Source organism: Arachis hypogaea, chromosome 20 (genome assembly GCF_003086295.3).
Source record: "Arachis hypogaea cultivar Tifrunner chromosome 20, arahy.Tifrunner.gnm2.J5K5, whole genome shotgun sequence".
Lineage (NCBI taxonomy): Eukaryota > Viridiplantae > Streptophyta > Magnoliopsida > Fabales > Fabaceae > Arachis > Arachis hypogaea.
The window spans coordinates 99,836,434-99,857,541 of record NC_092055.1 but is presented as its reverse complement, the minus strand read 5'-3'; the positions used below and the strand labels follow the sequence as shown (position 1 = coordinate 99,857,541).

The 21,108-nt window shown below is 34.7% G+C and overlaps 1 protein-coding gene across 2 annotated transcripts; it reads left to right on the top strand.

Moving 5' to 3' along the window:
- The first annotated feature begins 16,305 nt into the window (after nt 1-16,305).
- Nucleotides 16,306-18,985, top strand: LOC112783007 (uncharacterized). 2 transcript variants are annotated; one of them, XM_025825726.2, is made up of 2 exons: nt 16,306-16,639; nt 17,211-18,985. In XM_025825726.2, exon 2 carries the CDS (start codon nt 17,245-17,247, stop codon nt 18,802-18,804), a length of 1,560 nt encoding a protein of 519 aa, XP_025681511.1. In that variant the 5' UTR covers nt 16,306-16,639; nt 17,211-17,244; the 3' UTR covers nt 18,805-18,985. The 2 variants fall into 2 exon arrangements, with proteins under 2 accessions (XP_025681511.1, XP_072085948.1); XM_072229847.1 differs by having other exon boundaries at nt 16,308-16,639; nt 17,381-18,985.
- The last annotated feature ends 2,123 nt before the right edge of the window (nt 18,986-21,108 follow it).

The following is a 21,108-nucleotide window of genomic DNA, read 5'->3' as shown; positions in this document are numbered from 1 at the left end:
TGATAAAGAAACGCTTGCTGGGAGGTAACCCAACCATGGTTAGTATTTTCTCTTTTGTTCTTGTTTCTTTCGGTTAAGAAGATCTTAGTCATCATAATCATCTTCTTCCTCCTCTTTTGCATACATGTTTCCTTTCATTTGATTTACGTACTTACCTTTCAAAAAAAAAGATTTTGGGTTATACGCGAGGCGGCCATGCTCATATGCCTGGTGTATGAATTAGGAAAGCTCCAAGGGAAGCATGCATGCAAGGATGCCTGGCATCCTTAACTGATGTTGGCCGTTTTCAAATCAAATACACCTCATTTAAAATCACATTGATTAGGATTTTATTTTATCCTTTTCTTTTCATGCATGTATGCTTTTGTCCATGACTTATACCCATTATTCTGTCAATCTTTAAGTTTAATGTAAATCTCTAAGTTTGGTGTAAACCCATATGTTCGGTGTTGGTAACACCATGGATCATAAAGAACCGGCACAAAAAGCAGTGATGATAACTAAATAGACTTGGGTAAGATCAGAATAAGATAAATCCTCTCTACTGGTGGTTAGTTATTTTCTTTCTCCTTTACTTTCATCCTTTCTGTTTTAGGTTTCCTTATTTTTCTCTTTTATTTACTTTTTCCTTCCCTGCATGCATAGCATATTCTATCCTTCTTATTCTACCTCTCTTCTCTAAAGACTTAAAATTTAAATGCTTGTTCCTCCAGTAACTATTATTATATGGAGGATATCTTAATAAAAAAATTGAATTAAATAATTCAAAAACAAACAGTGGAGATACTTAAGAATATGTGGTTGCATTTGAAGAAATCTGAAATGCCTGAATCTTGAGGAAATAGAAAATGAATATTCAAGAACGGAGATTTAAAGAAGTATTATGAGAATTTGATCATCATCAGTTACTTGAAGCAGTTTCAAATTCATAAAAAAAGTGGAAAGATTAAAGAAATCAAACGTTCCAAGGCTCTGAGCACGAATGATTAGGACCTAATTATGTGCCTATGATGTTTCTGTTTTAAGGATAGACTTGGACTAGTAAATCTGAGTGGTGTTTTATCACCTGATAACTTGGGCCAACTAGGCTAGGATTATCGAATGAAAGTCTACTTAAATAGTTGTCTTAAAACAAAATATTAAGAAGTACAAAGAGGCTCTAGGCATCGATGTCTAGATCAAAACCTTAATTATGTGCTTGTGGTGTGACTGTATCAAGGAAAGGCTTGGATAATTAGATCAGAGTGGTGCTTCATCACCCGATAACTTGTGCCAACTAGTTTGTGATTATCGATTGAAAGTCTATTAAGAGCTGCCTTGTGACAAAATACTAAGAGTCAAAAGCCCGTGAAGATATTTCTCCTAACCCAAATAATCAAGTTAATTCCGTTAGATTTTTGTAACAATAGAACAAACAAGTGCAAATAAATTAAAGACATGTCTTTCATGTGAAGTAGCGAAACCATTAAGCCAGGCATGGTGATATATGTGAATGAATGATGATATGTTCGATAGTGTATACATATCTTAAAAATAAATTAGCAAAAAATAGAGAGAAACTAAGTATCAAGGAAGGATAACGGAGAAGCTTCATAAAAAATAATAAAATTAAAGAGCTGAGTCTGATTTATATGCAATCTTTTAATGGATTGTATCAAAGTTGTAATACTAATTACATTGAATCTTTATTGACAACAAAAGTTTCAAGAGCTAATAGCTGTAAGGGTAAATATATATGTCATAACAAGAAACGGTGGTACATAACAATGCAGTAGCCATTTATGCTTTACTCAACAACTTGTTTAGGGAAAGCAATGGCAATAAGGTTGGGTGAAGTAGCGAAACAAAATTGTTCAATTGTGAGCCAGTTTCTTATAATAACTCTAATGAAATGATGGATTAATGACCTCCTAATTTCTTAGCTACTTTCTAGTTTCTTATATTAAAGGTTAATAAAATTAGTTCTTCAAATAATTTTTTTTCAAAAAAGAACATAATTGAATGAAAAATAGCAAAGAATACGAACTCACCTGAAGTAGAGGCAAAAGCTGAGCCAGGGACACAAGAAAGCTTCAAAGTTCGAAGCTTCAGCACAGCCACACGCAGAGGATGATGAGACAAGCGAAAGAGGCAGAGACCGGTGACCAGGAACATGGCGTGGAGGAAGGATAACGGAGACTAGCAGTGTGAAGGAAATGCAACAGAGCGTTATGGAACACGATGGAAGAGCGACATTTGAGGACTTGTGAGAGAGAGTGTGTGAGCACGACAGAGGGTTTGAGACGGAAGGAGCATCGACGGAGGGAGTGTAAAACCCAAGAAATTAGTAAATAATTAGCTAATAAATTAATTATTAATCTAAAAAATAAAAAATTAAATTTTATAGTTTAATGAGATAGAGCTAATTAAAATAAGAATTTTGACACTAATTTTAAAAAATTTGGTCCAAAACTAGGCCGACAAACAGAACTGATCGAACCAAATCCGAACCGGGCCCAAGGCCCAAGTATATAAGCCACCCTTCAGCCTTTTCTTTCCCAAAATGATGAGAATCACGCGGAAGGGGCCAAAGAGGTGAAGAACACACCAAACCCTCACCTTTCAAATTTCAATTCTTAATAACTTTCAATCCGGAGCCCCGATCACCGCACTGTTTGTGGCCATGCGACCGCAGCATCGAGATTTACAAAGCCTAGAAGTTAATTAGGTAAGGAGGTCACATTTTCTTCCTCAACTTTATCCTTCATAATTTCGAATTTGATGAACAATTATGTTGAAAATTGTTTAATTTTTGTGTTTAGGTTCAAATTAGCTTGCGGGTTTTGTTGGGTTTAGCTCGCTTGAGTTGTGGGCAATGTAAGCATTCTCAAAATCCTTGTGTAATATAGAATTAGTGAACTCTAAATTGATTGTGGTGATAATTATGATGTTAGATTGAGAATTGGATATCATTCGGATGTCAAAGTAAGAATTTTGGAGCTAGAGATCGAACTTTGGAGGCTAAATTTCGTTGCTGAGAGGCTGAGGCTGAGAAGCTTGTGGTGCATATATTGTGAGGTGTTCCGGGTTTATCGGGGAATTAGCCAAGGTATGGTTTCGGTTTCTCGTAACTAAAATATAATGTGTCATGAAAACTTAGGTAGCTGACCGTAGGATAAGATTGAATTATTTATGATGTTGATGATTGAAATTGGTGTATATGTTTGAGGGTTAGTAATGTTGAGATTGTGGTTGAAGTTATGAGGTTGTGATGTGTAATATTGTATGTGAAGATGGGTAAATGATAATGATGATGTTATTGGAATGTTGATGTTGTTGATGATTGAGGTTGGTTGATATACATGAGAAATTATTGAATTTGAGGTTGTTGTTGGTGCCATATTGGTTGTGATGTTTGATGCAAAGATTTACTCTGGTTCGGAATTCCACAAAATAATTCCGTTGTTAGTATAGTCCAAACCAATAGTCAATCCTCAAATCAAATTAAATTTGAGTTGTCACATGTACAAACCCCAATAAAAATTAACCGAAGTATTTGAACTCCGGGTCGTCTCACAAGGAATCGCAATAAAGTGGTCATTTATTGGCTATGAAAACGCAAGGGAGTTTGATTTATAATTGGCAAGAAAAGTAAATAACAAGAGAGTAAATGACAAGAACTAATAAAGAAAGGCAAACAACTCTTGTCTAAGCATAAGAATTGAGATCACCATCCTTGTCTACAAACCAGGTATTGACAATTATGAGGAACCAAGCTTATTAAGTGTACTTCTATGCTTGAAGTATGTCAAATGGCTCGATCAACATCAATCCATAAGTCCCAACCTAGCTACTAATTGACTTAGTAGTAGGCTAGCATCAATGGTTATCAAATTGATCACCAAGGGTTCTCAAATCACCAATTCAATAAAGCCCAATGACTCAAGGTCACTAAATCCCCTTAGCCTAGGCCAAGGGTAAGGAAGACTACTCGAAAACTAATGGAAACATTCTATCAAACACCTAGTGTGCAATAAAAGTAAACATCACAAATGCAAGAATTAAAGAGACCCACAACTAACATAAGCAATAAATCAATAATAACAATCAAGATTAACATAAAAGAGACATGGAAATATCGAATTGCATTAAAGGAGATCAAGATCCAACAATTGTCATCAACACAAAAGAGAGCATAAAAAGGGAAATTAACACTACAAACTAAGAGAATCAAGATGTAGAAACAAGGAATTGTAAAGAAAACAAGATGAATTCAAGTAATCAAATCTAGATCCAAGAGCAATTAACCTAACCCTAACCTAATTCTAGAGAGAAGAGGAAGTTTCTCTCTCTAGAAAACTAACTAAAGGGTCATGTTGACTAACTAAGTTCTCCCCCCTTTGCTCAATCTTCAATTCTACATCAAATACCCTCAGAAATGAGTTGGAATTGGGCTTGGGCAGCTCAGAAATCGCCCTCAGCGATTTCACTTTAAGTGGGTCACGTGCGAACATCAACGCGTACACGTACCTGACGCATGCGCGTCGCTGGCAAAAACCTCTACTCACGCGTACGCGTGCATGACGCGTGCGCGTGGCTTGTGAATCTTCAATGCACACGTACGCGTGCATGGCGCGTGCGTGTGGCCCTTAATTTTCTATTTTGCTCATTTCTTCATGAATTCTCCACTTGCATGCTTTCCTCTTCATTTCTTCCATCCAATACTTGCCTTATGATCCTGAAATCACTCAAAAAATACGTCAAGGCATCTAATGGAATTAAAGTGAATTAAAATCACCAATTTAGGGTCTAAAAAGCATGTTTTTACACTTAAGCACAAATTACAGAAGAATTACAAAACCATGCTATTTTATTGAATAAATGTGGGAAAAGGTGATAAAATCCCCCGAAATAAGTACAAGATAAACCACAAAATTGGGGTTTATCAATGTTGATATTGTATTTGATAGAGATAATTGATGATGTATGTTGAAATATTGTTTTGAACTTGAATTATTTGAATTGAAATGGATGGAAGTGGTGAATTGATAGATTGTGGGGTGAATAATGAGGATTGAATTATGATTTGAGAGGGTTTGAGGCTATTATGGTAAGATTTAATTTGGTTTTGAAAGGTTTAAACTTTAAAATTGGTATGTTTTGAAAGTTGAGGTTTGGAATTTTAATGAAATCTTAAATTTTTGACCAACTTCGACGAGGTATAACTCGACCTTCGGACCTTCAATTTTTATAAAACTTGTCTAGAATGAAATTTGGTCCGAGAAGTTTACACCGTTCGAAGAACGGATGAAAAATGTCTTAAAACAAAAAGTTATGTGCGTCAAAAGTTTGGTCTGCAAAACTGAAGTTCTGTAGTACTTAAACCTTTTTGCCTCTCCTGCAGAATTCGCGTATACGACCCTCACATGTGATGCTTCTCTTTGGGTTTGGTGTCTTGCGTATGCAAGCAGATGTACGCGTACATGTATGCGAGAAGTGGATTTTCGAGGGGTTGCGTATGTGAAGGCTAACACGTGATGCGAGCCTTCATTTCAGATTGCACCCCCGCGTACGCGAGAAATGGGCCACGTACGCGAACCCTGTTTTTCCGAAACATTAATTTTTGTTTTTAAAAGCATTCCTCCAACTTTCAAAACTCTTGTAACTCTTATTTAAAGCCTGGTAGGTGGATTGTGGTTAGTGGAGTATAATTTGGTCTGTGAGGAAGGTAACTTGTTGATGAAGAAAATGGTAAAGTAGATTATGATGATGATTAAGGAAGTATTGTAGTGTTATGTATGCTGTGAGTGGTGGCTAAATTCATGATGTATAACGATACAATGATTAATGATTGAACTGAGATTGGATAAATTCTTGATTGTGATACATGGACAGTAGCAAGGATTGTGGTTCGTCCCGCTTGCTCCGAGTCAATGTCTGAGATGTGATAATAATGATAATTGATTAAGATTGAATGAATGTACGTTTGTGATACCTAGGCAGTAGCAAGGATTGTGATTTGTCCCGCTTGTTCCAGATCAGTGATTGTGACACCTGGGTAGTAGCAGTAGTAGTGGATTATTCCGCTAGCTCCAGGTTGAGCCTTTAAACACCCGCCTGGGTAGTAACAGCAGTAGTGGTTATTTCACTTGCTCTAGGTTAAGCGGGTAGTAGCAAGGGGGTTGTATCTCAAACCCAGTTACTTCGCAATGGGTGTTTCTATCCATGGTTAGCTACCAGGACGTGTCGGGTTGGCTATATAACCGACAGATGATATCATCAGCCATAGGATAGCCATACATCATCTGCATATGTTTGTTTTGTTTGCTATGGGTTACTTGGGTTTGCCTTTGTGATTATTATGTTACCAGCTATACTTGCTACCTGTTATAACTGTATCCTACTTGTGTTTTCTTTGTCTGCTTTGTTTGTCTATGCAACTAAGATGCCACTCGTCTGGCAGAGGAGTGACGAGGACAATTCCACCAGAGTTTTGGAGGATTAGAGGAAAGGCGAGGAATTTAGGGATTTAGTTAGATTTGAGATAGAAACAAGAATCCTTAGATATCTCACCCTATTTATGGTTTTCAGTTATAGTTTTAAGTTTGAATTAATTGTCGGAAGTTCTAGGATCGCCTTCGACTTTGCCGGGACATTATATTTTAGTTATATGGGCACTGTTACCATGTTGAGAACCTCTGGTTCTCACCCCATACATATTTTGTGGTTTTCAGATGCAGGACATGAGGCACCTCGCTGAGGCATTCTGGAAGTTTCTGAAGTGAATGACTCTAGCTTTTGGATTTATGTTTTGGCTTTTGATATATATGTATATCTACTTATATCTCCATTGTATATATTATGTTTTAATCCCTCTTAGGAGTTGATTTGGAGAAACAGGTTCTGTAAACAGTATTTTGAGTCATTTTGGGATTCTCATGTATATATGTATATATGTATATATGTTTATATGCTCTGTCCGATTTTAACTTCGCGAGCCGGGTTAGAAGCCTTGATATCTGTATCTTGAAACTCTCTTATATATCTTCGTTTATTTGAGCGTTGCGACTTTTATTTTAAACTTTCCTTCAAAAGCTCCTAGATAAAACTTCCTTTCAACTATATTATATAAAAGATTTTACTTTTAGAGATCGTAATACCTCACCACCTCTGTTTTATGACTTAAGCATAAGGCTCTGTATGGTAAAGTGTTACAGGGAGCGCCGATGAAGCTCTGGGATTGGAAGCGCGATAAAGCTCCGGGATTAGGGTTGAAGGAGCGATGAAGAGGCTCTGGGGTTAGGGTTGGAAGTACAATGGTGTAGAGTGATGAAAAATGCGTGTTTAAGTGTTTTTGTACTAACACAAGTTGATACAGATGGATGAGGGTCTGTGTCTCTTAAGTCTTAACCATCTCTTCCGGGTTCGATAGTCACTGGAGGATGGGAATAGAGCTTGCTTGCTTGGGAAGGTCACTCACTTTGTGCCTCTACAGTACTCAAAGAATTAGTCATTGGACTTCCAGTTGCTGGATACCCTGGTGCAAATTAAAAAAAAAAAAAGGTGTTTTTGGTCGCTGTAATTTTACACATCCTATTGGCACGCTTTACAAATATTACCGTAACGTAACTCTATTGACACGAGAATTGGTATGCTTTAGAAGCATGCCTGTTTTTCTTTATGGCCACGTTTTTTAAGTATGGTACTAAAAAATGTGGCCAAATTACTAATCAATTGTCATCCTCATAAAAGTGTGGCCATTGACTTTTTTAGCCATGCTTATTTTTAAAGCATAACAAAAAAAAGTATAGCCATCAACTCTTTTTAACCACACTTTTAAAGCATAATTAAAAAAAAAAACGTGACAACATGTCTTTTTTCTTATAGTACATGTAAGGTTAGTATGGGATGCTTATTTTTTGAGTCAGCGCCATAGAAAATCTTTCTTTTTATACCAATATTTAGCGGGTAGAATAATCCTTTTAATTAATTGTTTAAATTTATTGATTTTTTTTTTTTTAAGAAAAGACAAACCCGAAGATATACGATAAAATGGTTGGCTATAAACGTGGATGTGCTTATGCAGCATAATATAATAAAACATTTTTGCATTTTACCATTTTAACAAGATAGAAAGAGCCACAATTTAAATATAAATTTATTTATGTATAAAATTATATTTATTATATTTTGTGGTACTATTTTGGGTCAATATTTTTTGTGGTCTTGACAGCATGTAGTTATGTGAAGAGGAGGAACAAATTAAGGTTCTGGCCGAAAAAGTGAAAACAACAAGTAGTGGGTCCATTGGGCCCGTGACATTTTCGAAGTTCTCTCTGTTTGTGTTCCCGCCATATAAATTCAATCACTTCGCGGGCATTGTATATCTGGGCCGGCCATGACCCACATTTCGTGTCCCATGTATTTAATTTCTTATCAACCAAACTCATTATGACCCCAAAAATACACAGCTAATATATATTGGAGCGCTAGCAAACGGCAAATCCTACATACGTACAGGATACTTGTCCTTAGTAGTGTTCTCGGATGGTATTGAAATTTGTAAATCTGTGGTATTCATTTATATTCAATCTGTAATTTACGAATATGATCTGATTAGATTCAGTTTATACTCTAATTGGATTGGATATCACATATTTGTCGATTCGCGCCGAATAATAAATAAATAATATATATTGTATTAATATTTTATTTTAATTAATAATTATTATTTATATATGTTGTATTATTTTATATTTATTATTTTAAAAAAATTAGTTTAATAATATTTTAAAAATAAATATATTTAAAAAAATGAAAAAACTTTTTATTTTAATAAATAAAATAAATGTAATATTAATCAAGATAAATATTTTTACTAGTATTTACTAAAATAAATTCCCCTGTCATATCTCGTTTACACTGTAAATGAGATAATTTTCATGTATCTCTTACAGTGTAAACGAGATATGGCCGGACCGGTCAATAAACCGGTGAGATCACTGGTTTAATGATTTACTGGTTCGACCGGGATTTAATCGGAGTTGAACCGGTTTAATAAAATATTAAATAAAATTATTAAAAAACCTAAAAATAATTTTAAATATATAAATTCAATAATTTCTAACTTAATAAAATTTAAAATTTCACATAATAAATTATCCATAACTTAATATTAGAGGTTTACAAATAACTTCAAACATCAAAGTTTATTATTAGAGGTTCACAAACAACTTCATAATTTTCTGCCTTATTTTTTTTGTTTTCCTCCAAAAGCCTTTGGAATTGAAGTTCAACATCTTCAGTTACTTTGTTACAAACTTTAATTTGTCCAGAAATTTTTGCAAGATGATATTTCATTCTATATATCCCCCCTCCATTGTAAGTATTCAAGCAGAAAATACATATATATTGAGCCTTATTATTTTTGTCATACTTCACTGTAAAATATTGCCAAGCTGGATCAGATTTACCTCTGGATGAACCAGTTTGAGAATCTTGAACAGCATTATCTTGTGGCTGTGGGTTACTTTGTGATTGTTCCATCTGTAACAATCAGAAAATCAAAGACCAGAAAATAACTTCAGAAAACCATGTAATCCAGATAAACATGAAGCAGCAACAAAAATCATGAAGCATCAACCAAAATCATGAAGCAGCAACTCATTTCATCATGAACAAATCATGAACAGATACCAAATCATGAACAGCAACTCAAACAGAATTTTTCTGATGACCTCATCATGAATCCAGATAACAAATCATGAACAGATACCAAATCATGAATCCAGATAACAAAACATGAACACAGATAACAAAACATGAACATAGATAACAAATCATGAACAGAAAAATTATAAAATCAAGCACAGATAACAAATCATGAACAAATCGCAAGCTAATAAATCATAAAATCAAGCACAGAAAATCAGAAGGCAGCGAGGTGGAAGGAGGAGGAGACGATTAAATAGGAGGCGAGGTGGACGGCGCAAACGAATAAGAACAGAGTATTACCGGCGGCAAGTAACGGCGACGATGGAGGAGGCGAGCTCGGCGACGACGATGGAGGAGGTGACCTTGGCGACGACCAACGAGGATGGGAGCTCGGCGACGACGAAGAGGGGCTGTGGGATGTGGGATGCGGTGGCGATGGTGGTGGCTATGCGACGGCGAAGAGGGGCTGCTCGATCGTGGCCCGTGGGTGCTTTCTCTTCTGCCCGTGGTGGCTATGCTATGCTTTCTCTTGTGAGAGTGTGAGACTGAGATTAGGATTAGGGTTCGTTGCGTTTAACTTCTCTTTTTTTTCACCTTCAAAACGACGCCGTTTAGTAGTTTAATATCCAAACAAAAAACCGCTTAAAAACTGGACGGTTCTTCCAGTCCACCGATTAACCGCCGGTTCGACCAGTTTTCTCACTGGTTTTTTGCCAGGCGGTTTTTTGCCTTACCCGAATTGGCTAGGTGACCGGTTTTCGGTTTTTCTAGTTGAACCGGCCGGTCTGATTCAGTTTTCAGAACCATGATTGGATATCATATTTATATCTGTCGATTCGCGCCGAATAATAAATAATGATATATATATTGTATTAATATTTTATTTTAATTAATAATTATTATTTATATATGTTGTATTATTTTATATTTATTATTTTTAAAAAAATAGTTTAATAATATTTTAAAAATAAATATATTTAAAAAATGAAAAAATTTTATTTTAATAAATAAAATAAATGTAATATTAACCAAAATAAATATTTTTACTAGTATTTACCAAAATAAATTCCCCTGCCATATCTCGTTTATACTGTAAACGAGATATGGCTAGTCAGGCTGACACGTTTACTGGTTATATCGGACAGATCTCAGGCCATCAAGGCCGCTCTAGGAGCCGATGATAGTGGGTGGCATCCCCCTAGGGCGTTCCATGCTTACTGTATTAGACATATGGCTGCGAATTTCATGAGTTGGTTCAAGTCAGTCGAGGGCAAGCGATACCTCATAAACCCTGCTTACAGTCCAAGTCAGGCCGAGTTTGAGTAGTACATGGATGCAATGAGGGGCGTCTCTCCGGCGATGGCAGACTGGGCTGGTCGGTTCAGAAAGGAGATTTGGCTTCAGCATTTCGACAGTAGTCGGAGGTTTGGACACATAAGAGACTGCAAAAGTTGTTTGTTACAAAGGGTAGGGAAGCGCAGAGCCAGTTGGCGGCCGGAAACCGCTTCTCACAGAGACTCTTAGCGGCCATTGAGAAGAATAGGGAAAGCTTTCCGAAGATGCGTGTGACCCATTGCGATAGGCGGGCATCCATGTTTGTTGTGGAGGAACTAGAGCCGTCAGAAGGGTGGGGTCATGGTTCATTTCGGGTTCGGCTATCGGAGGGCACATGTGATTCCGGTTTATTCCAGTCTCTCCACTATCTGTGCCGGCACGCACTTGCCGAGTGTGCCGCTGCTAGCATTGAGTGGGCCCTGTATGTGCATCCAGTCTACCGGCACCCTAAACCTAGCACAAGTGGATAGAGTTCTAAATTAACCCTACAGACCTAACTCCTAACTCATATACCAACGTTCCAGATCTTCATGACTACCCTAACAATGGCAACATCATTAAATTTAACAACCATAATGAAACTAACCTCGAAGTCGGCCGCCCCAGCATCATGTATCGTCTCGTTCAGCCTGTTTATGTCCCTGTCATTCCCCACTTGGTGCGCCATCACCGCTTGGGTCAAAGGTATAGTCAGAAAGGGTTAAAAGAGGAGAGAAAGATGTTGACAAAGTCAAACTGGAGTCTGGAAGTCAGCTGTAAACGACTTCTATATATAGGCGTGAACGGGCCATATCTCGTTTACACTGTAAACAAGATATGGCAAGGGAATTTAAATCGGTAAATTCTCTAAAAAATATTTATTTTTGTAAATATTACATTTATTTTATTTATTAAAATAAAAAATCCGAATGGAAAAATAGACTTTATTAAAATGAAAAATTATTTTATTAACTTTTTTATAGAAACAAGTTTTTTTAATATTTTTTATTTTGTGGATATATATTATATCCGATCCGATTTGATCCGCACATCGGATTAGATTGGATACGAGCATAAAAAGTTCAAATATTGAATTCGGTCCGACAAATTTAGTGCAAATTAGATTGAAATTTTTGCCATATCTAATCGGATCTACAAATACCACTATTTGTATTACCGAAATACCCTTGAAAAGTGAAAACACACGGTACATCCTGTTGACAGTAAATATTAAACGCCTCTTTGAATTATTTAACCAAATTTGGATTTTTTTTTAATAAAAAACACTTAAAAAATTAAATTTATTTGAATACTCTTATCTATCTTCTATCTATTATTTATCTATTATATAAAAAAAATATAAGAATAGTTTAATGCTCAAATTATTTTATCAAAATGTTATTCATTATATATAATTTATAAAGTAAAATCTTTTGTTACATACTATCTTAACTAATTTTAAATTTATCATCATCATTATTTTTAGGGGTAAGTATTTTTTTGTCCCTAACGTTTAGGGTCAGAATCGAAACAGTCTTCAATGTAATTTTTAATTTAGAATCATTCTTAACGTTTTATTTTCATATTAAAATCGTCTTTTTTTAATAAAATTTTTAATTTTATTACTAAATTACCCTATTTTAATAAATAAAAAAATTATAAAATTAAAAAAAAAAAAGAAAAAAACGCGAGGGGGAGGGGAGAAAGGAAAAAGGAAAAGGAAAAGGGAAAAGGCGCGAGAGGGGGGAGGAAAAGGGGAAAGGGAGAGGGGGAAGGGGGGATGGGGGATGACGCCGGCGAAACTTGAAGACGCCGTCGCCGTCAGCAGCTTTGACGAAAATCGAAAAGAAAGAAAGAAAGAAGAAAGGAAAGAGGGGCTGCGATGGGAGAGAAGAGAAGAGGGAAAGGAGATGCATCGGCGCTACTAGGGCTCGCTGCCGTCGTCGCATCGTCATCGGGCCTTGGAGGGAAACCACGCCGTTGAGTCGTCGCTGCCGATTCGCCCACGAGCTCCCGTCGGGGAAGCAGAACAATGAAGAGAGGGAGATGCGCGAGGAAGAAGAAAGGACGAAGCGCGAGGCGGTGACGGAAGGGGAAGAGGCAAGGGCGGCGCTGGTGGTTCTACTTCGGCTTCTGCATCTGCTTCTTCTTCTGCATCTACTTCTGATTCTGCTTCTGCATCTGCTTCTGCTTCTTCTTCTACTTCGCCTTCTACATCTGCTTCTTATTCTGCTTCTGTATATGCTTCTTCTTCAGCTTTTGCGTCTGTGTCTTCTTTTGCTTTTGCTTTGTTTCTGCTTTGCTTCTACTTCTGATTTTGATTTTGATTTATTATTTTTCTGATTTTATTATTGTTGTGTATTGATTTTGTTGTTGAATTTGATGTTGTTGTTTCTGAACTTAAATAATATGTTATTGTTAGTGTTCTTGAATCTGATTATTAGTATTTGATGGGAGTAAGGGAGGTGGTAGTGGTGGAGTAAGGGAGGTGGTGGTGGTGGTAAAGGTACTGGTAGTGCTAGAGGGTATTTTTGTCCGTAAAAAGTTAAAAGGACGATTTTAATACGAAATAAAACGTTAAGGACGATTCTAAATAAAAAATTACGTTAGGGACGATTTTGATTCTAATTTAAATATTAGGGACAAAAAAAATACTTACCCCTTATTATTATTATCATCGTCATTATAAAAAGGTGGATTAATACACTAGTTTATATAATTTTTTTTGAATAATCAAGCATACAACAATTATGGGGTATGTTATGTTTGAATATTAACGAATCATGATATACATCCAAGTCTTTTTGACAATTAAGTATAACTAAGTTGGTCCAAATCTAATAAAAATCAATTTTATTAGTTAGAGCGTGAATACACGCTTCAACTACGTGAATATTCTTGCATTCCTCTCCTCCTCCTCCTCCTTCTTCTTCTTCTCTTTCTTCTTTGCGTTTCTCCTCCTTCTTTTTCGCATTCCTTCTTCTTCTTCTTCGCTTGTTTTCTTCTCATAATCGCTCTTTTATTGCTGTTGTTGTTATTGCATTTTTTCTTTTTCATCCTCCTCCTCTTTCTAGTAATTTTTCACCATTATGTGTTTCTTCTTTTTCTTCTTTATTTGATTTTTTTGTTTTTATTGTTGTTAAGAAAATAAAACCAGAAGAATAATGAGAAGATAAAACAAGAAGAAGATGATGAATAAGACAAGTAGAAGATGATGATAATGATGAAGAAGAAGATGATGATGATAATGATGAAGAAGAAGGAGGAGGAGGAGTTTTGAGTTCGGTGCATGATTTAACTTTGTTGCATTCTGATCTTAACTTGTTTTAAACTGAGTTTGTTTGTGTGTCATCATCATTAAAAAATTTTGGTACATTCTGGATTTGAATTGTTATACATATAAAAAGAAGACAATGATAATAACAATAACGATAACGATGATGATAATAATGATGATGGAGGAAGAAGAGGAGAAAAAGAAAGGAGGAGACGAAGAAATTTAAATGAGAAAAGAAGGAGGAGGAGGAGATGGAGGTGGTGGTGGTGGTGACGACGACGATAACAAAGGAGAAAGACGAGAAAAAAAGAGGAAGAAGAGGAGAAGAAGAAGAAGAAAATGATGATAATGAAAAAGGGGGAAGAGGAGTTTTGAATTATCATTTAGTAATTTCGGTGTATTCTTGATTTAATTTCGGTGCATTCTGGTTTAAACTTGTTTTAAATTGAGTTTGTTTGTGTGTCGTCATCATTAAAAAATTTCGGTGCATTTTGGATTTGAACTGTTATACATGTAAAAGAAGAAGACGACGATGATGACAATAACGATAACCATAATGACAATGGAGGAGAAGGAAAAGGAAGGAGGATATAGAAGAAATTCAAATGAAAAAAAAAAAGAGGATGAGAAGGAGGAGGAGATGGAGGTGATGGTGTGGTGGTGACAACGACAATAATAAAAGAAGAAGATGAAGGAAAATGAAGAAGAGGAGGAGAAGAAGTCCGCAAAGAAATTAGAAAAAAAAAATGAAGTACGCAGAGAAAGAAATTGTCAAAAAACAATTACATATAGTAGTGTATTTAGTCAAAAAGTAGTTAAAAATAATGACACGTGATGTCAATTAGGTTATACCAATTTAATTAGATTTAGTTGAATAATTAACTTAATTTTCGAGCATTATTGTGCTTATAATCATGAATACTTTAACGTATAAACTGTATGTTAGTTTTGATTATTAGTTGAGTTGAAAAATGATTATTTTTGTTTTATAATAGACCTTATGAGTTCCCAGACATGTTCCTAACCTAACAAACCTACCAAAACAAATAAAAAGTAGTAGTTTGGGATGAACCCATGAAAAAAAGCAGGGTCGAAAGAAATAGATATTCTTAATATTTTTATTTTTTCAAAGTGTAGTTTTTTATTATACATTTTTTAGTAAGACAAAAAAAATATGTAAAAAAAATATTAAATAATATAAAAAATTACCCTTTACAAAAAGATTAGAAAAATTGAGATGATCTATTTCTGTTCTGAGAGGTAGGGGTGTGCATGGGTCTGGTGAAACCGGATTTGATGTGATTCAGATCCGACCCGAAATATATATCGGGTCTATTTATTAGACTCGAACTCGACTCTAGACCCGATGAAATCTATACACTTTCGGGCTACGATTAAACCGGGTAAAAACTGGGTAAAAACTGGGCCATTAACACTACATTATCTTGATACTTTTTTATAAGCTAGCATGTGAAAATATCCAAATTTCTAAGACTCCAACCATTATTTGCATGGTAAAATTCACTTAGAATAATATAACAAGAACCAACTCTTCTCTAAAATTAAAGCATAACAACCATAATCAATACTAATATTGTCTAATAACACCAAATATTTAAATCAATATAAATAACACAATATTATACATTAGTCTAAAATCTTATGCATTTTAAAAATAAAACATTAACTTATAGTCTTATAATAACTAATAACACAAAATATTACAATACTTAAATTTCACATAAGAATAACCATCATTCATCACTAATAACACAAAATATTAATTGTGTATGATGACCGGACCACCGGATCGACTTCAGGTGACCCGAATTATGGTCCGAACCCGACCCAAAATAATGACCGGATCTATTTTTTAAACTTTATCCGACTCTAAATCCGATAAAATCACATCAAAATAATTTCTAAAATATTCGGGGCCGGATCAGATTTTCGAGTCGAGTCGGATCATGCATACCCTACCGAAAGGGGACAAAAGAGGGATTAAGGAAGAGGGAGAGAGAATTGAAATTTGAGGAAATGAAAGAGGCGGGATAACTGATTTGGTGATGGCCAGAAATTAGGGGGCCACGTGTCTGAAGTTGGTCGGCATTTTCCGTTTTGGCTCAGTGTGCGAGACTCTCTCTTCCTTCTCATTTCTAAACCCACTTGCTTTCTTATTTTTTCTCTTAACCCTTTTTCTTCCATTTTTCTTTCTTGTGCCCATCACTTCCCTAATCCTAAGACATTCGCATTCACATTCACATTCACAATTTAGTAATCAGTAGCATCAGTTCCTTACTCTCGTTTGTTTCCCTCAAATCCCAGTCTTTTCCATCGCTTCAATTTCCGCACCAGGTTAGTCATCGCAAAATCATACATTTCTTCGGAGTGTTGTTGTTGTTGTTGTTATTATTATACGCTTGTACAATTCATTTTGCGACGGATGAATCGTGATTTTCTGTTCTTGATTGGTTATTTACTCTCTGATTGGAGGTTCTTGACTTAAAGCTAACCTTACTTCATTTCCAAAATTTGGAATATGCTGTTGAACACAGAGTCAGGACTGTACTTCGGTTTATGTTAATAATGGATTAATCTGGAAAACAATAAATATGCATCTTTTTTCTTGGTTTTCTTTAATCTTGGTCAATGAGTTCTAGCTTTAGGCTTTGTAATGACATGACATGACATGAGAGGCGTGGAGATTCTAAATTTTCCAGATATGTTTCTCTTGCTATCTCTCTTTAGGGTTTTGGACTTTATGCAAAGAGCTGGATTTGCAATCTGAGATTTTTATTTATTCATATTATTGATTTTTCTTTTTAAAAAAATGGTTTGAATCGCATGACATTTATCCTTGTTGATTCCTGATAATTGAATAAGAAATCTTAGTCCTTTGGGAAATTTGGTTTCCCTTCCCATGCAGGTTCCTGCCATAGATTTAGCCCCCAAAACTTTAGATGGAAGGTTCTGATAATTCTGATTTAGATTTTAACCAAAAGGGTGTGGAGGCGACACCGTATTATACACCACATCAGAAACCAAGTTTACCAGAGTCTGGCCCTGAACCTGTCAATATTGACTTCTCGTCTCCAGGCTCAGGTGTTGATAGCTTCGGGACTTCTGTGAAGGAGGAGCCTGGATCGTCTTCCTCGACATCCTCAGATTCGGAGACAGAATCTTTTAGTCTATCTGGAACTGACATCCATGAGACACCTGTGAATACTGATGAAAAAGGGCTGCCTAAAGGTATTAAGATGCAAGAATTTCCTGATACTGATGCAGAGCAACACAGTCATAAACTTGGGGAGGATAAAACAGATAGCTTTCTGATGGGACAGAATAGAAATTATGAAGAGTTGGTCAGCAAATTCAATAAAACTGAGGAAGAGCTTAAAGTTTCCAACTTAAAACTTTCACTCTCGGAACAGGAGATTCTCCAGTTGAAAGATGAGCTTGACAGTGTGCGGAAAGAATTAAAAGTGAAAGTGAATGATCTTGAATGCGAAAAAGGACAGGTACTGGAGTTGCAAAAGCAAACAGCCGAATTGGAAACTCATGTTCCAGATTGTTACAACAAGATTGCAAATTTGGTGGAACAGCTGGAGGCAGCAAAAGAACAGCTTAAGACCTCAAATGATGAACTTGAAAGGTTAAGAGAGGAACTCCAGAGTAGGTCATCTGACACGCATGAGTTGCAGGCACAGCTTGAAGTGGCAAAGGAAAACACAGCCACATTAGAATGCCAGCTTGGTTCTAGGAGAAAGCAGATTCTGCAGCTTGAGGGCAGAATTTCATGTTACAAAGCTAATGAAACAAAGCATGCACGTGAGATGAAAAAATTGAAGGATGAAATGCTTACTTCCAAGGCACAAATCACTTGGGAGAGAGATCAGATGCAAGCTAATATTCATAGTTTGTCAGCGATTCAAAAAGAGATGGGATCTACACTCCGGGAGTGTGAAGCTAGAGGCGATCTTTTGCAAAAGCAGTTGATACAATTTGAAACCGAAAAATTGAAAGAAGAAGAGCAGCATGCTACCGAAAAGAGGGCTTTGCAGGGTGAAATCAGCTGTTTGAAGGAAGAGCTTGATCAGAGAAGACATGATGTAGAAGCTGTTAATATGGAATTTGACAAGCATAAGCAAAAGTATGACATGCTCACAACTGAAAGAGATGAAGCCAATGCCAAGATTGACAAACTTATGGCTGAGCTAAGCTTCCGGGACAATCAAATTACAGAAGTGGACAGAGAGTTATCCCAGCTACGTGCACAAAACGCAGAGTTGATTTCAGTATCGGAAACAAGAAAGAACCTAATTGATGAGTTGAAAATGAATGTGGAAGAGCTTGAAAAAGAGGTGACTATGCAGAAGGTTGTGATCTCAGATAGAGATGAAGAGAAGAGGGAGGCAATCCGGCAGCTATGCATTTCACTTGAGCACTATAGGAATGGATACAAAGAGCTTCTTCAAGCCTTTACAGGGTTCAGGCGTCATCATGCTGTTATAGCATCCTAAGTAAGATGTGTCTCGTCTATTCAGTTTGGTGTTGTAGATCTTTTGGTATTATCAATTTTGCGTTTCTCTGTTATCAACAAAATATGAACATTATATAGTACGGTCTTTCTTTTGTACTGCTGTTGAACTAGGATCGAACAGCTTAATTGGTAATTGATGCAGTCCTCTATGTTCATTTCTTCGTTGCTTGTGTGAAAAAAGGGCGATATTTTCATAGTCAATGCTCATCAGTAAGATTGTTACTTGGCAGGCCAATCCATTTAATTATCTAATGAGTAAAATGGAGAAAAATACACATAAAAAAGTTTGGGATGAATAAAAGTATACACAAAAATTGTAAATATCAAAATACACATGAAAGATTATTTTCGATGAACAAAATACCATGTCGTTAGTGAATTTGTAAGACTTGGGATGTGTTTTTTTTTGTCCTTCGAAATCAATCTTTTAAATGTACTTATATTTACGAATTTTGATATGTACCTTTATCTATATCTAATTTTTTTATGTGTATTTTTGTCAATTTATTCTTCTCTAATTAATTAGAATAGTAGGTTGGATGAAATTTATCGAACTTTTTTTTTTTAATATTGGGCCAACGGTGGTGTTACCCACCAAAATGGCCTAACAGGCGAGATTAACGGCGCTATGGGAGACGTCAGTTGCCACTTGCCGCGATGAAGACATCGATACCATTAAGCGGAAAACGTTACCAACGTTTTGCTATGTATGGCTGACACGTGGCAACTCCCTCTCTCTTCCCACACTTTAACTAAAGAGCCAATCCTCTTCTTCTTTCATTCTTTCTTCTTCGGTCCAGAGTCTCCATTTCCTTTATCCCATTTTGTTTGAAGAACAAAGTTGAAAGTTGGATTTTACTTACCCACAACAAAAAAAAGGGCAGCCAATCATACATAGAAATAGGTTAGTATTTTAAACGTTTTATTAGTAGTTAGTTAGGATTAATCCTATTTTTTGAGCTAAAAGTTCTAGAAACAAATAGTATATAATTTTTTTAAATTAATTTTTTGTTAAGTAGATAAATAAATTAATTGTTAGTTGATTAGGAGTAGTTAAAAAATATATTTTTTTTGTTATAGTTACAATAGTAATATTAATTGTTAGTGTTGATAAATTTTCGTTAGTGTGTAGTATTAATTGGATGTTAGTATATATTTTTTTTAATTTTAGTTTAGTTTAATTAATATTTTTAAAAAACAGAAATTTTATTAATTTTAGTTTCATTTTATATAATTTATTTGAAAAACAACCCGTTTTAGCAATTATAGTTTTGTTTTTTTTTTTTTGAAAAACAGACCTTTTTAGTAATTTTAGTTATATTTTAAATAATTTATTAAAAAACATAATTATTTAGTAATTTTAATTTTATTTAAAATAATTAATTTTAAAACAGAATTATTTATTTAATTAGGATATAATTTTTTAGTGATTTAGGTTTTTAGGTTAAAAGTTGACTAAAATATATTAGCTTTGATTATTATTTAATGAGTATAGGTTATTTTTAGAATTTTTTTAATATAAAATGTTAGATGTTTCAATTTTTATTAGTTTAAATTTCTAGTTAATTTATATGTGTAGTGTGTTTAGTTTTTAATAATAAAATTGAATTATATATATATATATATATATATATATATATATATATATATATATATATATATACCGTTACGTTTTTTTAATTTTAATTATTTATTGAAAAATAGAATTATTGTTATTAAATTTTAGCTATGTTTATTAATTTTAGGCTTTTTTTGCAATATATATGGGGAACAATAGAAACAGATTTAGATTGGATAATTATTAATACTTAGGAGATGTGTTTAGTAAATAGATTAAGAGTTATTATTATTAATGTTTTCAGTAAAAAAGAAAAATATAAATAACGGTTCATATATTTTTTATTATAGAGTTAAAGATAAAAATAAGAAAACATAATATCACACGTGCTGACGAGCATATATCATAATATCTTTAACATTTTGTATATGTAAATAATTTGTATTTATTGATGTGCTTAAGAATTAATAATTTAATTAGTAATTATAAATTATTTGAATTTTTAGTAATTATTAATTATATTTGTTACTAAACCGAATATTAATTTAGTAATATTGACTAGTTTTGGTTATTGACGATTAGTTATTACTTTTGTTTTCAGAGTTCAAGAAATTTGCACACGACATTTACACTAAATAGACTCATATGATGTTAGGGTGGAAGAACAACTCAAAGAAAGCGGATTTTATCATATCTCTCAGATTGGGAGGATCATGTCTCACGGTC

Coding starts and splice junctions, on each gene's coding strand:
- LOC112783007 (XM_025825726.2), top strand. CDS start 17,245: ATGGAAGGTTCTGATAATTCTGATTTAGATTTTAACCAAAAGGGTGTG.